At 41.8% G+C, this 16,751-nt stretch overlaps 1 protein-coding gene across 2 annotated transcripts in view; it reads left to right on the top strand.

Moving 5' to 3' along the window:
• The window catches only part of LOC106935171 (fibrillin-1-like), a 72,718-nt gene that overhangs the window by 30,864 nt on the left and 25,103 nt on the right, over window positions 1–16,751 (top strand). For both annotated transcript variants that reach the window (XM_015015512.1, XM_015015513.1), the window contains 18 exons: window positions 451–573; window positions 1,901–2,053; window positions 3,274–3,327; window positions 3,489–3,614; window positions 3,700–3,825; window positions 3,937–4,056; window positions 4,209–4,346; window positions 5,397–5,447; window positions 5,603–5,728; window positions 5,815–6,042; window positions 6,120–6,245; window positions 7,946–8,074; window positions 8,981–9,106; window positions 10,342–10,467; window positions 10,580–10,702; window positions 11,341–11,466; window positions 11,946–12,071; window positions 16,055–16,177. In XM_015015512.1, the coding sequence (XP_014870998.1) occupies window positions 451–573; window positions 1,901–2,053; window positions 3,274–3,327; window positions 3,489–3,614; window positions 3,700–3,825; window positions 3,937–4,056; window positions 4,209–4,346; window positions 5,397–5,447; window positions 5,603–5,728; window positions 5,815–6,042; window positions 6,120–6,245; window positions 7,946–8,074; window positions 8,981–9,106; window positions 10,342–10,467; window positions 10,580–10,702; window positions 11,341–11,466; window positions 11,946–12,071; window positions 16,055–16,177 (2,250 nt within the window). The remainder of the gene's footprint in view (window positions 1–450; window positions 574–1,900; window positions 2,054–3,273; window positions 3,328–3,488; window positions 3,615–3,699; window positions 3,826–3,936; window positions 4,057–4,208; window positions 4,347–5,396; window positions 5,448–5,602; window positions 5,729–5,814; window positions 6,043–6,119; window positions 6,246–7,945; window positions 8,075–8,980; window positions 9,107–10,341; window positions 10,468–10,579; window positions 10,703–11,340; window positions 11,467–11,945; window positions 12,072–16,054; window positions 16,178–16,751) is intronic.

Below are 16,751 nucleotides of genomic sequence, written 5' to 3'. Positions count from 1 at the left end.
TGACACTATCAGATGCAACAACAAAAAAAAAAGAAAGAAATTCACATGCCCTGTAGATAAATGGGAAACATTCTCTCTTCAAATGTGTCTTTCCAGGGTTAACTCGCCATACAGCCATTTGATCTCAGAGACGCTGAGTGCATCAAGTCATATTAGATTAAGCAAACAGGACAAGGGCGTGGGAGAAGTGTGCTCATGTATGCAGTCACAAATGAAATGTGTAGCTTAAGAGGATCCCGGGGGAGAGAAGGGCGGGCGGAGGGGTTCATTGTGTTTCAGTAAAATCTGGCTCAGGTCACATGTACATAAACAAAATGGCACACAGGCCACGTCGCTGCTGGGAATTATGACTGTGACTGGCGTTAAGCGGCGAGATGCTGCAGGTGCCGCTGAGACTTTTGCTGCAGAAATAAGAGGGGAAGAAAACACATTCTCTGCTTCTGTTTGCAGACATTGACGAGTGCGAAACTCCGGGCATGTGCATGAACGGACACTGCGTCAACACAGAGGGATCGTTCCGCTGCGAGTGTATGGCGGGGATGGCGGTGGGCCTGGATGGACGAGTCTGTGTTGGTGAGCCGCCATGCTACAAGTTTTGATTCATTTTCTTCACTAAAATAAATACGGCAGGCAGAAATCTGACACTATATCTTTTCCCTGGTTAAAATGAGTCTCTTGCACTGTCTAAAATGATTGATGCAGTTCAGTCACACTTATTCTACTTGCAAGAAATGTCCAATTTTGATATTCTGAAGTGTTTACCGTACCGTGAAATACCATCACAGAGTCACTACCATACTTTACAGATGCACAGCCAGAATGGTCAAACTTCCTGTAAACACGGGCTGGGATGTGAACCCACCTGTGAGCTCAGATAACTATTCCCCCACGCAGCCTGAAGTTTTCCATCAACTCGTTAAGCTTTTTATTGTCAACACGGATGAGTAAATGTTTTTCTGCCGGAGGTTTGTGTTTCTCTAGTTGCTTAGTCACTGCTGACTAAACTGCTATCTGATGCATCAGTACACAGTTTTAATTCTTTGTGACTTCTAACACTGAATTTTACCTTTTTTTCCCCCCTGATTAACATTTCCCTAAACTAGATGAGATGATCTGCCAGTGCATGAACAAGTGAACAGGTTTCACCATTGTTGTTAAATTTGATTTTAACAAATTTAACAAGATGCTACGGTGAGGAAAATAAATAAATCTCCTGCTGATTCTGACATCCAACGAATGTAATTTTATGCCACAGAGTGAAATAACTATTTGAGCTCTCATAACAAACGGTGCACCTGTAGACAGAATCGGTTTCTTCCGAGCCCAACGATAGCTCAGGATATTTCAGACGTATAAGCAGATCTGCTCAAGTGTTTTTTTTTTGTTTGTTTTTTTTTGTCATTCTCTACTAAAATTAATGCATCCTAAAATTTATGACTATTCCTTTTTAGACAAGAGAAGCTTAATAAGAAGAAGACAAGAAGGATTTCTGCCAACTGTCTGAATTGATTGCTTTCGAGCCTCTTGGTGCTCAAGTCTCGTTGAGAGCTTATTGAAAACTAGAACTTCTTTCTGCCTCGATGTTTTCAACATTCCAGCATTTCCCAAAATGACACTGCATTATTTTTTGTGAGACATGTCGAAACGCTGTTGTTCTCCGGGTGGGTACTCGTTAAGATGATATCAGTGCAGGAGAATGCCTTAAACCCAGGGAGAGTGCGGATAGAACAGCCATTTGTTTTCACCAGTCTGAATGTTTATTGGAGTTGCTGACTGTTGCCATTTTTCTCCCTCCGTGTTGGTCTATTTTCATCCGCTTTTGGGATCTTTTTTAATTTTTTCTCCTTAGTTTTGGTTTCTCACATACATGCCGTCATGTTTTTGTTCTTCTCCAAAACAGACACACATATGCGCAGTTCTTGTTACGGTGGCTACAAGCGCGGGCAGTGTGTCCGACCTTTATTTGGAGCGGTGACCAAGTCCGAGTGCTGCTGTGCCAACACGGCATACGCCTATGGAGAGCCCTGCCAGCCCTGCCCACCAGAGAGCTCCGGTATGGAAACTTAAATCTCTTTTCCCCGGTACATGTGTTATACCCGATCCTTCTTCAGACAGACTTCGAAAGCATTCTTTTCACGGCGCGTTTAATCAGTTTTACTCAAATCAGAGCCGCTAGAATCCATTACCAGATGAAACAGTCCTCAGTGAGCATTTTCCTGTTGAAAATCCAACCAAACGATGTCTAAATGCTTCAAAGACGCTCAGGCTAAAACTGGTTTATATTCGACTAAAAAGCAAAAGTCATTTTGGTATCTGAATTTGTGTTTAAGACATTATATAAGTTTATATGTAGGCCTATTTTAGCTGAGCATTAAAAATAAAGGATGAATTGCGCTGAACTCAAACATCTATTACCAACGCACCGTTTTTTTTTGTATGTTCACATGTACAATTAATCATGTAATTAATTGTACATGGTGTAATTGCCAATATATAAATAGTCTTTGACATGGCATTTTGTAATAAAATGAAGAAAAAACATAATTCTTTGTGAAAACGTATACATTATATCTTCATAAAAGCATCTCCTAATAATATTTAAGTGGATAATAAAAACAGTTTTCATAAAGCCCACAAAAACTGTTTTTTTTTTTTTTTTTTCAGTTTGATGTAATATTCTAATCTTTAGCGTCATGTTTTCATTGGCTGTAAGTTGTTCACTATGAATTGCTATGAAAAATTAACAGAAAAGGCTTGAAAACATTGGCCTGTGTATAATTAACCCATGTAACTGGCTTCACTCAGTAAATTGAATTAATGAAAATAAATTAACTTTTCAATAACTGTCTATAATATGGAATACCATCAGGGCAGTAGACTCTATAATGACTTTTATAAAAAGGTTTTACATGCACTCTAGAAATCAGGTCTATTGTTCAGTGTTAGCTCACCTGCTCAGATTGACTGAAAGACAAGTCATCTGGTCATGAAACAGAAGACACAGCTGGGTATATCTCGTGTTTCTTGCGCTGCAATATAATTTGTTTAGTTGCCTCTCATTAGTCCTGCCAGTTAAAGAGTTTAAATTAAAGGACACCAGAGAAATGCCACATAAAAGGTGCTTTATACACATTGAAGCAAAAATAAGAATGCATGTAAATGGATAATGGCATGGTACGAAATGTCCTTGCGTTTTCTTAAACTCTGGTAAAAGCTGTGTTTTCTTACATGTAAATTATTTCATCCAGTGTGTGTTTGTGTTTTGTTTTGCAGCTGAGTTTCTGGCTCTGTGTCCCAGCGGTTCCGGCACGACGGGCGACGGGAGAGGTGAGGAGAAACACGCAGGCTTGTCCTGAACTGTTGTCCTCGGTTGAAAGAAAATCGCGACCAAATGCATGTCCGACAGGCAGTGCTGCTTGAGCTGAAAGTGGTTCGCGATCCGATCACTCCCACTCACGTGTTCAGCAGGTCGTTCTTTGCCTTCTCAGATATAAACGAATGTGCCCTCGACCCCGACATCTGTCAGAATGGGATCTGCGAGAACATGCTGCGGTCGTTCAAATGCAACTGCAACGACGGCTTTGAGGTGGACCACACGGGCAAAAACTGCGTTGGTAGGTGAACTTCAGTAAACGTGCGCTAGCAGAAGCCAGGAGGAGAAAACCGATGGCGTGTGTTTGTTTTTGATTTGTCCTTCAGATATTGACGAGTGTTTAGTGAACAGGCTGCTCTGTGACAACGGCCTGTGCAGGAACACTCCCGGGAGTTTCACCTGCCAGTGTCCAAAAGGATATCGCTTTGATACCGAAACCATCGTCTGTGAAGGTCAGAACAATTCTCAATCCCTGGTGCAAAGCATCGTTTTATATATATACACACATATATATATATAATCTCTTTCTCTGTAAGATAGTGAATATCTGTTTGTGCCCTCAGATGTGAATGAGTGTGACTCTTCCCCGTGTATCAACGGAGACTGCATCAACAGCCAGGGCTCCTTCGTGTGTTCGTGTTCAGTGGGCAGCACCTTGGACAGCACTGGACTGGAGTGCATCGGTAAACAAAGAGTGGCTTTATTTCAGCGCCGTAACCACAAATATTCTTTGAAATGAAATCAAATCCATTGAAATGAAACGTGCACTTTCGCCCCCCACCCCCTACACATCAAAGTATTTTTGTTCACTACGAGATTTTCTTTCATGAAACAGAGACGACTAAGAGCACCTGCTGGCTGAAGAAAGTCAACAATAGCTGTGAGGTCAAAATCAACGGAGCCACCCTGAAATCGCACTGCTGCGCCACGCTGGGAGAAGCCTGGAACAGTCCGTGTGCTAAATGTGAAAAAGGTGATTTTCTGTGTTTTCATGATGTCTAGGATTTTGTCTGCGCAACACCGCTAGCTGGGAACTGACGTTTTTTTTTCTGGATGTCGATTGAGGAAATATTCCACTGTGTGGTGCCTGACGAACCAGCAGCTAATGTAACACATGTATATTCTGCATCAGAAGATACTGAAATACTGAAAAGGTGGACTAGCACACACAGTATGAATCATATCTACATCATTTTTCACAGTTATTTGCCCGGGCTTGTGTAGAACAAATCATGTTTGAACAATTTCTAAGTGTTTTATGCATAGCAAAAGATAGATTTGCTCTTTAGAAATATGTTTTCCACTTCTGTCACTGTTACATGTTTATCTTTAGATCTGTGTGGATGTTTCTACTAACCGTTCTTATATAAAGTTTCCATATTCACCACCAGGGAAGAACAGTGAAGTCAAAGCTTAGTGATAATAATCAAATTCTATACACATAAACTGAATTAAATTGAACTGAATTAATACAAAAATAATACTTAGGTGACATAGTTTTGTTATCAAAATGATTTCATATTAAATTAGATGCTGTAAAGTTCAATCGAGTAACAATTTTCTTTTTTTATAGTCTCTCGGCATAATTACTGTATCATTTTTAACAATGTTTATTATTACCAAATAGTTGCTGTGAATCAATCATATTCCCTCATTATCAGCACAAATTTAACTTTAGTTCGACTATCTGGAATCCTCACTGTTTTTTCTAGGTAATTTCATAGTAACAAGTTTATAAATTACCATATACCAACCACATTTTTAATGACAAATAGTATTTTCACTGTATATCACTACAACCTGTGGGTTTTCAAGCCTTATTTCCTAACCTGGCTCATATCTACAGCAGCAATTAACCCAGTTTAAAACAACTAAAACTGCAAAAAGCAAAGCTGCGTGGCTCTCATAGTGAACAGAACGGTCACTTTGACTAACATCGACTTCATCAACCTGCAGTGTCCTCTTTGTTTTCATCAGACACCACTAATGACTTGTGTTGCCTTGTACCCCTTCCTCCCTTCAGATCCAATCTGCGGAAAAGGCTTTGCCAGAGTCAGAGGAAATAACTGTGAAGGTAATGGGCTGCTGTCAGGACTTCATGATGCAGAACATTGTGGTTTTACCTTTGAGTTCAGTAATGTGGAGCACTCAGCTCGGCTCTCGATGTTTTTTTTTTTTTTTTTTTTTTTTTTTTTTCTTCCCCCTCTCTCCCGGCTGACTGACTCTCAGATGTGGACGAGTGTCAAGTGTTTCCGGGTGTGTGCATAAATGGCAAGTGCGTCAACACACAGGGATCCTTTTTCTGTCAGTGCCCTCCAGGGATGACTGTTGACATCAGCGGAAGGATGTGCATTGGTAAACCTTTTCGTTCTGTCACCGAATGATGTGTGTACTATTTAAATTCAGATGTCTAATGCATGTTAACATTCTGTGATCGAAAGACCTGCGCACCGAGCACTGCTACCTCACCCACGACGACGAGCGCTGCGGGACGCCCATATCAGGGAAACACAGGGTGGACGCCTGCTGCTGCTCCGTCGGTGTCGCTTGGGGGCCCGAGTGTGATGAATGTCCAGAACAGGGCACACCAGAGTTCAACCAGCTGTGCCCTCGGGGCCCTGGCTTCTCGCACAGAGGGGACTTCATCAACGGCAGACCCTTCCTCAAAGGTACGGTTGGTAGAGTGTAACCCTGCAAAAGGCGTCCCAGCAGTCGAACTCTCACCGGCTTCTGCTTTAACCCTCAGACATAAATGAGTGCAGGATGATAAACACTCTGTGCTCTAACGGGAGATGCAGAAACACCATCGGCAGCTTCCGATGCCGCTGCGACAACGGCTACGCCCTGGACTCGGACGAGAGGAACTGTACCGGTGAGCCGCTTTTGCGAAAGCTGTCGAACAAACATGTGGAACATCTGGCATCACATTTGTTACGATCCGTCCGTCTGCCCATCCGCCCACCACCCTACGTTTGACAAATTACGCATTTAAAGCTGACGATCTGTGGAAATATTCAACAGTTCTTTTATAACTGGTCAAAAGAGTATCCGAATCAGAAAAAAATACAACATTTTGATGTAATAAAAAATGGGTAGGAACTCTGTAAAAACTTCAGAAATCAGTGGTTCAAAATGCCTTCAGACGTATGTTTAGCTTCCATATTTACGTTAGGAGTCTGAAACTTTATTCAGTTTGGCTGGCTTTCAACAATTTTAGCCTTTCTTCATCAGTTCTTTTCACTCCATCTTCCTGCCAGCTCTAATCACGGTAAAGCGATGTCAAGCCATTACTTACACTCAGCTCATTCAGTCTAATGGGAACCTGGCTGCTGGGGATATGCTGGAGCTGGTCCCATGCTGTCTGGTTAACTGCGTTTCTGCTGAACTGAAATGTACTCACACCACTTGAGGTTTAAATGGCTTTACAGTTTATGGATTCTGAGCTATTTTAGAGGCTCCGAGTGATTAAATGATGCTTGGGATGCCTTACCTCAGGTGAGTGAGACTCCAGCCTGGTTTCTCAGTGTAAAATGTTTCATAATGCGACTTAACATCGAAAAGGTCAAAGCTTTTAGACCGGGCAGGAATCTGAGAGAGGAGCCACCTTATCTTTCCTTAACTTCACTTTATGGTGTTCTGGTCCTGCAGCAGTCTCTTCTCAGCTGATTTGAACTTTTATGATCCATTAGCTCGGCACGCAAACGACCTGCATTGGCCTTTTGTGTTAGTCTATTTTTTAACAAAATCAGAATTTGTCTCCAATTCAGAAGCCACTTTTTCTTCTTGTACACTTTTGTAAAATTTTACAGCAGCTTGTTTTTCCAAACTATTTGATAGTTTCATAGAAAAATATAAGATCGAAGAAGTAGATCAATGGTAATGGCATAAACTGACTCCTACAGGGTATTATAGTTACAAATAGTAGCCACTTTAGAAGTGTTTATATACACTATCTTACCAAATCTATGGCGTCTTCCCTCCAAATCACTGAATTCAGTTCTTCCACTCAGTTTTATGGCCACAGGTGTAGAAACTCCAACACTCAGACCGCCGACCGCATCAACAAACAGTGTCGGAGGTACTCAGTGAATTCCAGTGTAGTACGTAATAGTTCTTGTGCAATAAGTCCAGTCATGAAACTTCCTCGCTCGCTTAGTCATGGAAAAATCCCAGTGTGGAAGACAGAGCAACGCCGAGGTCCGCACTGTGCAGAAGTCACCGACTATCTGCAGAGTGAACGGCCATAAGCCTCCAAACTTCATTTGACTTTCACATCAGCTCAAGAGCTCAGTAGAACCGATTTGCAGAACCAGATGAAGTTGTGCAAAGCATGCCGCCGCAGCAGCAGCACTCTGGAGCAGAGGAGATGAGTTCACTTGGGCGACAAATTGAGGAATCTGGGTTTGGTCAGTTTCATGCTCCTAACTTTACAGGAACAGTGAGTTTATAGGAACAGATGCTATGTTTCTAATTTTTTGACAAGTGATTGAAATAAATGAAGTGAATAACTTGTTTTCAGTTTGTTCGATAGAATCTAAAATGTATTTCTTTTTTTTCTTTTTTTTCCTGCAGACATCGACGAGTGCCGGATATCCCCGGACCTTTGTGGTCAGGGCAGATGTGTTAACACACCGGGAGATTTTGAGTGCGAATGCTTCGAGGGCTATGAGAGTGGCTTCATGATGATGAAAAACTGCATGGGTGAGCGATGACTCGATTTAATACGTCAGATCAGCTCTGCTGCTGCTGGTAAATCGATTGAGCAGTGTGCAGAAATGCCTCGTTTATGAAAGGTCGTTTCGTTTGAGAGCAGGAGTGATCTTTTTTAACGCGGTTAAAACGGTAGGATGTGAAAGCAGGGAGCTATTACAGCTTGTAATAGTCTTCAGCTACAGGGAGGACCTGCACCACAGAGCCAGCACCAGACAGCTCCCTTTAGGTTCATAAATTCCTGATGAGGTGCTTATAAGCACTTCTGCCAAACGTGGAGCAGCCCACTTTTGGGTTGGGTGATGTAACCTTGTATTACTTTACTCACATATTACATACATGTTGGAGCAAAATGGCAGTGAAAATCATTCTTCCACCCGATTTGTGTTTGGAAAAGCTCCACTTTAAGCTTCCCAAGTTGTATCTGCCCAACGAGCCATCAGGGTGGTCCAGATTTATAATTACTAGAAGACAATCCACAGTACTGGACCTCAAGATGGAGCAAAGCAGCCGGCCCCCATCATGGCTCGGCAATACTTTGCATGCTGCTTTTCTTTTCAGGTCATCAGTGGCACTCAGTTGCATTTTTGTTGTCCTCATGAACTGCAGAGTTTTCTTATCTGAAACAGCAAGATAGAAGCTGTATTTTTGTGGCAATGTTGGCATTTGGAAAGGGAAGTAATAAGTGTAGTATTATAATCATTTATGGGGTTAGTTAGGTAGACAAAACATGCAAACGGTAAATACTTCTTTGCTGCTGATGCAACACGCTTCCCTAAAGCTAATCCGACATGTTCAACCCAGTTAATATTATTAGAAATGTTGAAGTTGTGAAACAGAGCCAGAGGTCTGACATATCTGTCATCTGGCCTGCGTTGTGTGTTCCTCTGCTGCCAGACATTGATGAATGTGAGAGGAACCCTCTCCTGTGCCGTGGAGGTGAATGTGTCAACAACGAGGGCAGCTTCCAGTGCATTTGCCCCGAAGGACACGAGATCGCCCCCGATGGCTCAGCATGTTTAGGTGAGCAGTAACATCAACTTCCTCTTTTTTCCTTTTCTTTTCTCTCCCCTGTTTAGGGATTTTTGTTAGGGTGTGTAATGTCCTGAGGATGGTGATCAGAATGTAGGAAGTTACCGATCGGGACTGTCGGAGCAGAGAGGGAAAGAGGAGCGTTGGATCATCTGGCTGGTGTGTGTGTTCGTGTGTGTGGGTGTGTGTGCGCGTGTGTGTGTGTGCGTGTGCGCGTGTGTGTGTGTGGCCTCACTGAGCCTTGCAACACCTGCTAATGTGTGTGACGTCTATTGGACAGATGCGCTGATGGTGCATCAGTGTGAACGATAATATTCAAATTGGATCTTGTCAAATCGAAGAAAACCCCATTTTAGTAATATACTTTAGGAAGATAAAATACATTTTTTTGCTAATTATTTTAAATTTAAATATATTTACATCAAAAATAAATATGTATTTTTAATTAGTTTTCACTGCTTTACAGGATTTACTTTTAATTACTATTTTGGTTTCATAAATATGTGAAGTATTTTCAAGCTTGGTCATCTAGTTTTCTGATATGAAATGTGGTCATTCTGACACCAGCAAAATTCAGAAATAATTACAGACATGTTTTGGTACAACATTGCTCTGTGCATTAAAAATATGGTTAGATTAGACAACTCTGAAATGGCACTTTGACATAAAAATACCCTTCAAATCCCAGCAAGACTTAAACAGCCACTGACATTTACTCTAAGACTTCAGGACGGTTATTCAGTCGCACTTGAGAAATTGTAGTTTTTATTTGTGTTGTCTAAATGTGTAAACAGTGGAAATGTTGCTTGAAAATACCAAAATTATTCTAAATTAGATGAGATCCAAATGTTAAAAACTATAGCCATTGTAAATATGTGGATAGAGATAAATAAAAATAAAAAAATCAATCTTAATCCAAACCTCTTTGTTGTTTTTTTCCACATACAGTTAGTGCTGCAGCAAAGCTAACTCCTGTAGGAAGTTAGAAAACTTAGTGATTGCCTTGTGCCATATGTAGATTTATGTAAATGTCTTTCTTGGTCTTTTGTTTGAATTGTGCCTTGTGAATATTATTTTACATATACTTTTTATGCTATTATATGCCTAATCATTGCCATCTGTCCTCATTTTTAATTCCACTTAACGAACCATTTAATGTGTTTTTTTTTTTTTATGATTTCATTTTAAATTTGCCCAGTTTTCATCGAGGCTTTCTTCTTTTGCAGATATAAATGAATGTGAGTTGAGTGACAGGCTGTGCAGGAACGGCCAGTGTGTCAACATGATCGGCCGCTACCAGTGCACATGCAACACAGGCTACAAATCCAGCGAGGACAGACTGGACTGTGTTGGTACGTGGTAAAATATGCGACTGGTTCACTTGTGATGACAGAATCTTTCTGCTTTGTTGATTTATTAAACCTTTTTTTTTTTTACTCATCTTGTTTTTTTCCTGCTGCTCAGACATTGACGAGTGCACCATCGAGAACGGCGGCTGCGAGTCTTTCTGCACAAACTCGGAGGGCAGCTACGAGTGCAGCTGCAACAGCGGCTACGCGCTCATGCCTGATCTAAGAACCTGCACTGGTAAGCAGGTGTATTTTGTTTTGCAATGTATAAGAAAGTTGATCTTTTTCTTACTTATGGACTACAATGTAGCATAATTTGCATATTTATTCCTACTTCCTACTTCTAATCTCGAGACGAGATAAGAAGCGGATTGATTCTCACCGGCATGCTCAACGCTTCAAATTATTCTTTGTTTACAAAGTTACTGAAGTTCTTCTACATTTCTGAGAGTGTCAGTGGTAGGAGTAGTAATAGCAAGCCATGCTGTAGTGATTATATCGCTACATGGTTATGGGAAACCTGCACTCAAATTGTAAGCCATAGATCTAAGAAAAAAACTTCTTCTTTTGTTTCCTACTTTGAAATGTCTTCAGGCAACGAAAGATGCTGTTCCCTCACTATTATCTCTTTCTAGCTTCAAAGCTGGCTCATATCTGAACATGGCTGCAGGTTGCATATGCTGTTCACAGTTTTGCTCTCACTCCTTTAATTTCCAACAGAATTCAAGGCTTTGGAGTGGTAATTTGAGAGCAGTGTTTTGGTGTTGTGTTTAATTTATGTCGCATGCTCTTTCCTGGATTGACCCGACTAAATACACACCGGCGTGTGCGCCGCAAAGGTCTGTGTTGCAGCTTTGATTTGCCTTTAATCTTAAGATATCGACGAGTGCGAGGAGAGCCCTGAGGTCTGCGATGGAGGCCAGTGCACCAACACCCCAGGGACGTTCCAGTGCCTGTGCTTCGACGGGTTCATGTCGTCGGAGGATATGAAGAGCTGCCTGGGTGAGCGCGCGAATGCTGCAGCTCTGACTTTATTAAATCCAGGAGGTTTGGATTCTCTGGGATTTACTGAGACAACGTAATGATCCAAACCAAAGGGTATCCAAAGTATGAGTCATGAGAATGAGTTTTAATGACTCATTTCTGTGAGTGTGTGCCTCTCAGAGCAGGGAGTATTTTTTGTTGTTGTTGTTTTTGTTGATTTATGGGCTAGTGTGCATTGTGTTGTTTTGACCAAGGAGGGAGGAATGTGTGACATTTAGATGTCTGGCTTCCCTGCATGAGAAACTAAAGCTTGACACCCCTCATAAAAAGGCGTGCGTCTGCGCAGACACGCAGCTGGGTTTTTCAAAACAAACAACCTTTTATAGTCACAAAAACGTTTATTAATCATCATAAACCTTCTCTTTATTACAGGTCTGTTTAAGCAAAGTACCGCTCTTGACTGCTTTCCTGCAATTTCCCTTCCCGTCTCCATCTAGATGTGGACGAGTGCGAGCTGAACCCCAACATCTGCTTGAGCGGAAACTGCGAGAACACTAAGGGGTCATTCATTTGTCACTGTGACCGGGGATACTCTGTCCGCAAGGGGACCACGGGTTGCACAGGTGAGTGAGAGCGTGTGGGACTCCACACCCGGCCGCTGGGAAATCCCGAGTGGCAGTGAAAAGGATGTTTTTGCGTGTGAGCGGAGGTCTGCTGCTTGTTAAAGTTGGGGTGTGTAACTTTTCTAAAAAAGAAAAAAAGAAGATTTTTTGCATGTTTGTTAAAAATATCACCATGCCGTGTCACGATGACATGAAACTAGACAATGATCTGTGAAAAAAATTAAGCTCCTCCAACTCCTCCCTGAGCTGTTATTGCGGTCTGCAGAAATGCAGCCCATCAAAAGCAACCAATCAGAGCCAGGAGGAAGGGCTTAGCGCTGTCAATCAACCTCGTTTATTGTTAATGTGCTAACGACGGAAAAACAACTTTCCGTTCCAGGAAAAGTCTTTGTCCATGTGAACTAGGCTGAGCATTTATGGCTGATGGGGAGAAGCTATAGCGTAGCAGAACGCAATAATTTTTTTTATCATTTTATTTTATTTTTTAATCACGAGCATTGTGTTTGTCTGTCACCTGAGGGAAGGAAAGAACTTAGGAAAGACGGGGCAGGACGCTTGGAGAGCTAGCAGAAGTGCTGCCAATGTCACCAATTCCCCTCCGAAAGCTTCTGTCTGACTTGATGAGAAACACGCAGATAAACACACACGGGCTTACGCATTCAGGCGCCCTCTGTAGCAGCAGCAGCAGGAGCAGTGAGATCACTATCTTACATCACATGCATGCATCACTTTGCACCTTTGTTTATTCCTGTGTTGGTCTTTCATTAAGGTTGGTTAAACATTACACCATTGTTGGAACGCCTCATCGGCACGTAATCACCTGTAACGGCTCCAGAACACATAAATACAAAGTCTGTCCGGCTGCTTCGATAGTTTGCTAGTTTGGAGCTACTTACCGTCCAGCGAGAATTAGGTCTGATTTATAACACCACTTAGTTTGCGATTAAAAGCTAGTTGTGAGTTTGGTCAGTGATTTTTATCTGGCTTTGTCTTTAAAATGAGTCAATGAGACAGCAGAGGCAGCAGGTCTCACTTAAGACGCAAATAAACACGTTTGTCAGAATTTGGACGCGGCGTGCCCCACTCACTCTCAATGACGAGACACACACACACGCACACACACTCTGGCTCGTTTCTAATCCCATTAAAACGTCCATATAGAATTCTCCTTGTGCTCAGAAAGCCGGTGTCGCAGCAGAGCGTTTGGATCTGAATCACCCGTTTGGAATTTCATCCCCAGACTGGAGAATTACGGCTCTAATTCCTCTCAGCGAGGCAAGATGTCTGACGGACAATTTGACAAAATCTGCTACGCTTTGTGGAACTTGCCTCCTTCCGGCACGTTGATTTGTGTAAAGATTATTGAAGACCCAGATTTGGCCCAGCTGGTGGTTAAAGTTTTACCCTGTTTTGCTCCATAACAGAGACATCAAACTTCAGCTTGATGGTTCTGTTTCTAATAACGCTTGTGAGCCAGGTGTGGGTTAAAAGGCATGAGTTTCAAACTTAGCAAACATCTGTATCCACTGCATGTAAAACACTGAAAGGGGGGCTCCATATTTAAGCTTCATTGATAGTAACTTGTTTTTTTTGTGTTTTTTTGCCCTCTTCCTTTAAAAACCCACCATAGCAGATGGAGACCTATCAAAGTGAATCAGCTTGTTGAACAAATGACAGGCCCTGTGCATACTTTTAGGGTCTATTTTGCTATAAATTAGACTATTATGTTATCAAATAGATTTATTTTGGAGAAAAATGTTAATTGACACCTGAGGCAGCTTTCTTGGCCATCATGTAAACCCCAGGTTTGAGGTTTATTTCTATCGTTTACTCACGTGTTTCATTTGAGGGGTAAAAGAAGGTGTGATAGTGGTAGTGGTGCAGAAATGGTTTGGGGTATCTACTCCGATACTTCCATCTAATTCACCAGTTGCATTCTGACATAACCTACTTAGTAAATCGAGTTCTCCTGTGTGTAATTCAATCTCATTATAAATCCAGGTGTTGTGTGAAGGAGAACATCAGAGGACAAACAGCATCTTGCAGACCAACAAACATAGACAATAAAACAATATCCAGATGCCACACAAGGTCTCATTTGCAGTTTAATAACAGGTTTAAGACGATGCTCTGCTTCTAGAAGTTTTAAGCTCAATGTGTACAATTGTTTGCCACATTTTGGTGATTTTTAAATTAGGAAAAAGAAACCTATTAATAATTGCGTCATTCACCTTCTATTCCGTAACTAAGCGAAGCCTTTTTTTTTAAAGTCTACTGGCTGAAATCTAGTCAAATAAATTGACGCTTTGCGTTTGTAACGTTGAAAAATATTAAGTTTGCGTACAAATATTACTCAGGGCGCTCACTGCATGTTTTGGCTTCCTTCTTAAGGAGTGACATATATTGCTAACTCCACTTTGGCAGAGGAGTAAGGTGAGAGAAGAGACATCCATTTGTCAGCACGCCGAAATATGTAAACCTCAGTCATCCAGGCGAAGTGGCAAAAAGAGAGCAAACAGAAACATAATTAGGCAGGAATACAAGCTGGGTGGCAGCCAGTCGGGAAGGTAGGCAGATGTATAATTTTCTACTATCCTTTTCCGTGCCTTTATTTCATCTGTCAGACATTATACCAGTTAAACTTAATTTCTGCAACGCCGTCTCTGCAACGGTTGACGCACTCTTCACATGCGGCAATTTCTGAGTTGCACTTTGCTTTTTCCTCCCGTGCATCTGCTGCGTCTGCTGCTGCGCGCTCTCTCTGTCATCAAAGCCTCGGTGGGGAAACGATCATCAATTCCATCTGTAATCCAGGGAGATTCGCTTGCTGCCAGCCCTCATATTAACTCCACGATCAAATGTAGTGTAAATATACCGTACCCTGTCCTCAGGAAGAATGTAAACCAGAAGCGCCACAATCTTTAATTGACAGTGTTTCTGAATTACTACCCTCTGAGAGGCCGACGCGCGGAGAGGGCAACGCGTCTCTCTGGCTGCTAAAGCGCCAACATCTTGACTGGGTTCACAGCCCGGCTCGCTTTTGATACGCGTGGGACACGCAGTCGCGCTGCTTCCTTTTTTCTCAAGGCCAGGTATTGTGTCGGCTCGAGTTTCACGAGGTTGTTTGGGGCTCAGATTGGAAGCCGTTATTGTTGTGTTGTAGCCGTAAATAGAACCTTTTTTTTTTTTTTTTTTTTCCCCCCGTGGTTTTTAGGTATTCCTCCGAGAGTTCCCCGAGAGGCAAGCGTTACGCACTCCGGTCATTATAACCCCACCAGCTGCTGCAGCAAGGTCTTTATTAGCTCTTCTCTACAGGATGTTCAGAGCTTTATAGGAAGGGCGCAATTTAATAGTAGTCAAAAGTAATTGTTCCCGTTATTTACTGTCACTTGTTTATTAGAGTCCAGGGCTCCCACACATCAAGTGAAGGTTTCTCATTGAAACGAACGTCTTTACATCCGCGCCTTCAAAGAAATTGTGCCTCAGAAAAATGTTGTTTCCATGCAGAACATCTGGAATGTTGAGGGGAAAAAAAGAACACCAATGTTATAAAAAGTAAACTAAGCAGCGCAGAGTTTATAAGTAAAGCGAAAAATCCTCATGCCCTCAGTTCAGAACAAGCAGACAGACCGATGCCTCGGGGCGCTGTTCCTCCACATGTATCTCTTTATTTCTCTCTTGACACGCTTCAACAATCAATTTCCAGCTCATTAAATCCTCATAGGATGGCTGTTAGTATCGGAGATCAAGAGAACGCCACAATGTCTTTGTGGTCTGAAATGTAGCTCTCATCAGACCAAACTAGCGAGCCGGGAACATTTAGATCAGTCGCCTGTCTCTTTATGCAGTGCAAGCCAAGCATCAAGTTTGGTCACCGTGCCAAAAAAATCCCAGCGTAAAAGCAAAGCAGACTCAAATCAGCGGACCATCAGAGCCTGGTTTTTTTTTTCTTTCTTTACTTGGATTTTTTTTTTTCTCGTCAGATATCAACGAATGTGAGATTGGAGCCCACAACTGCGACCGGCACGCGTCCTGCACCAACACAGCGGGCAGCTTCAAATGCAACTGTGCGCCAGGTTGGATTGGCAATGGCCTCAAGTGCACAGGTAATTGAATGAAATAGGCAGAGGTGTGGATATGGTACTTTTTTAAACATCTTATATTTGCAGGTGTATCTGGACAAATCAAAGTACCACAACAAAATCACATTAAACTCAAAACTCAACAGTAGTTTGAGTGGTGGGTTTCTGTTAGCTGTAAGTCATAATCCTCAAGATTAACAGAAATAATCGCTTGAAATATGTCAATATGTCTGTATGAAATTTATGTAAAATCTGAATTTCAGTTTTTAAACGGATGTAGCTATTTATTAACTACAGTATGTGGGAAAAGAAACAGAAGATTAGAAATAATCTGCACTGTGATCCTTCTGTTTTCTTCCCAAATAAAGGTCAGTAAAGCTCGAAGCTTTCATTTATGGCCCAGTTCTCCACAGTTGTTCAAATGCAAATGAAAACCAATTTTAAAAAACCAAAGATAAATATGTTCATAAAATAATATTTTTGATTTGGTTCTGCAAATACAAATGCTCCATCCTATGTGTGCATGCAGGATGGAGCATTTGCTAATTTAAATGTTCTTCTTATTTGGTATTTTTACGTCAACAAGGAAACACTAGAC

This window comes from Poecilia latipinna, unplaced genomic scaffold (genome assembly GCF_001443285.1).
Source record: "Poecilia latipinna isolate Pla-1442-1.1 unplaced genomic scaffold, P_latipinna-1.0 Scaffold1922, whole genome shotgun sequence".
In the NCBI taxonomy this organism is placed as follows: domain Eukaryota; kingdom Metazoa; phylum Chordata; class Actinopteri; order Cyprinodontiformes; family Poeciliidae; genus Poecilia; species Poecilia latipinna.
The sequence above is the reverse complement of the archived record's forward strand: the minus strand, read 5'-3'. Positions and strand labels throughout refer to the sequence as shown.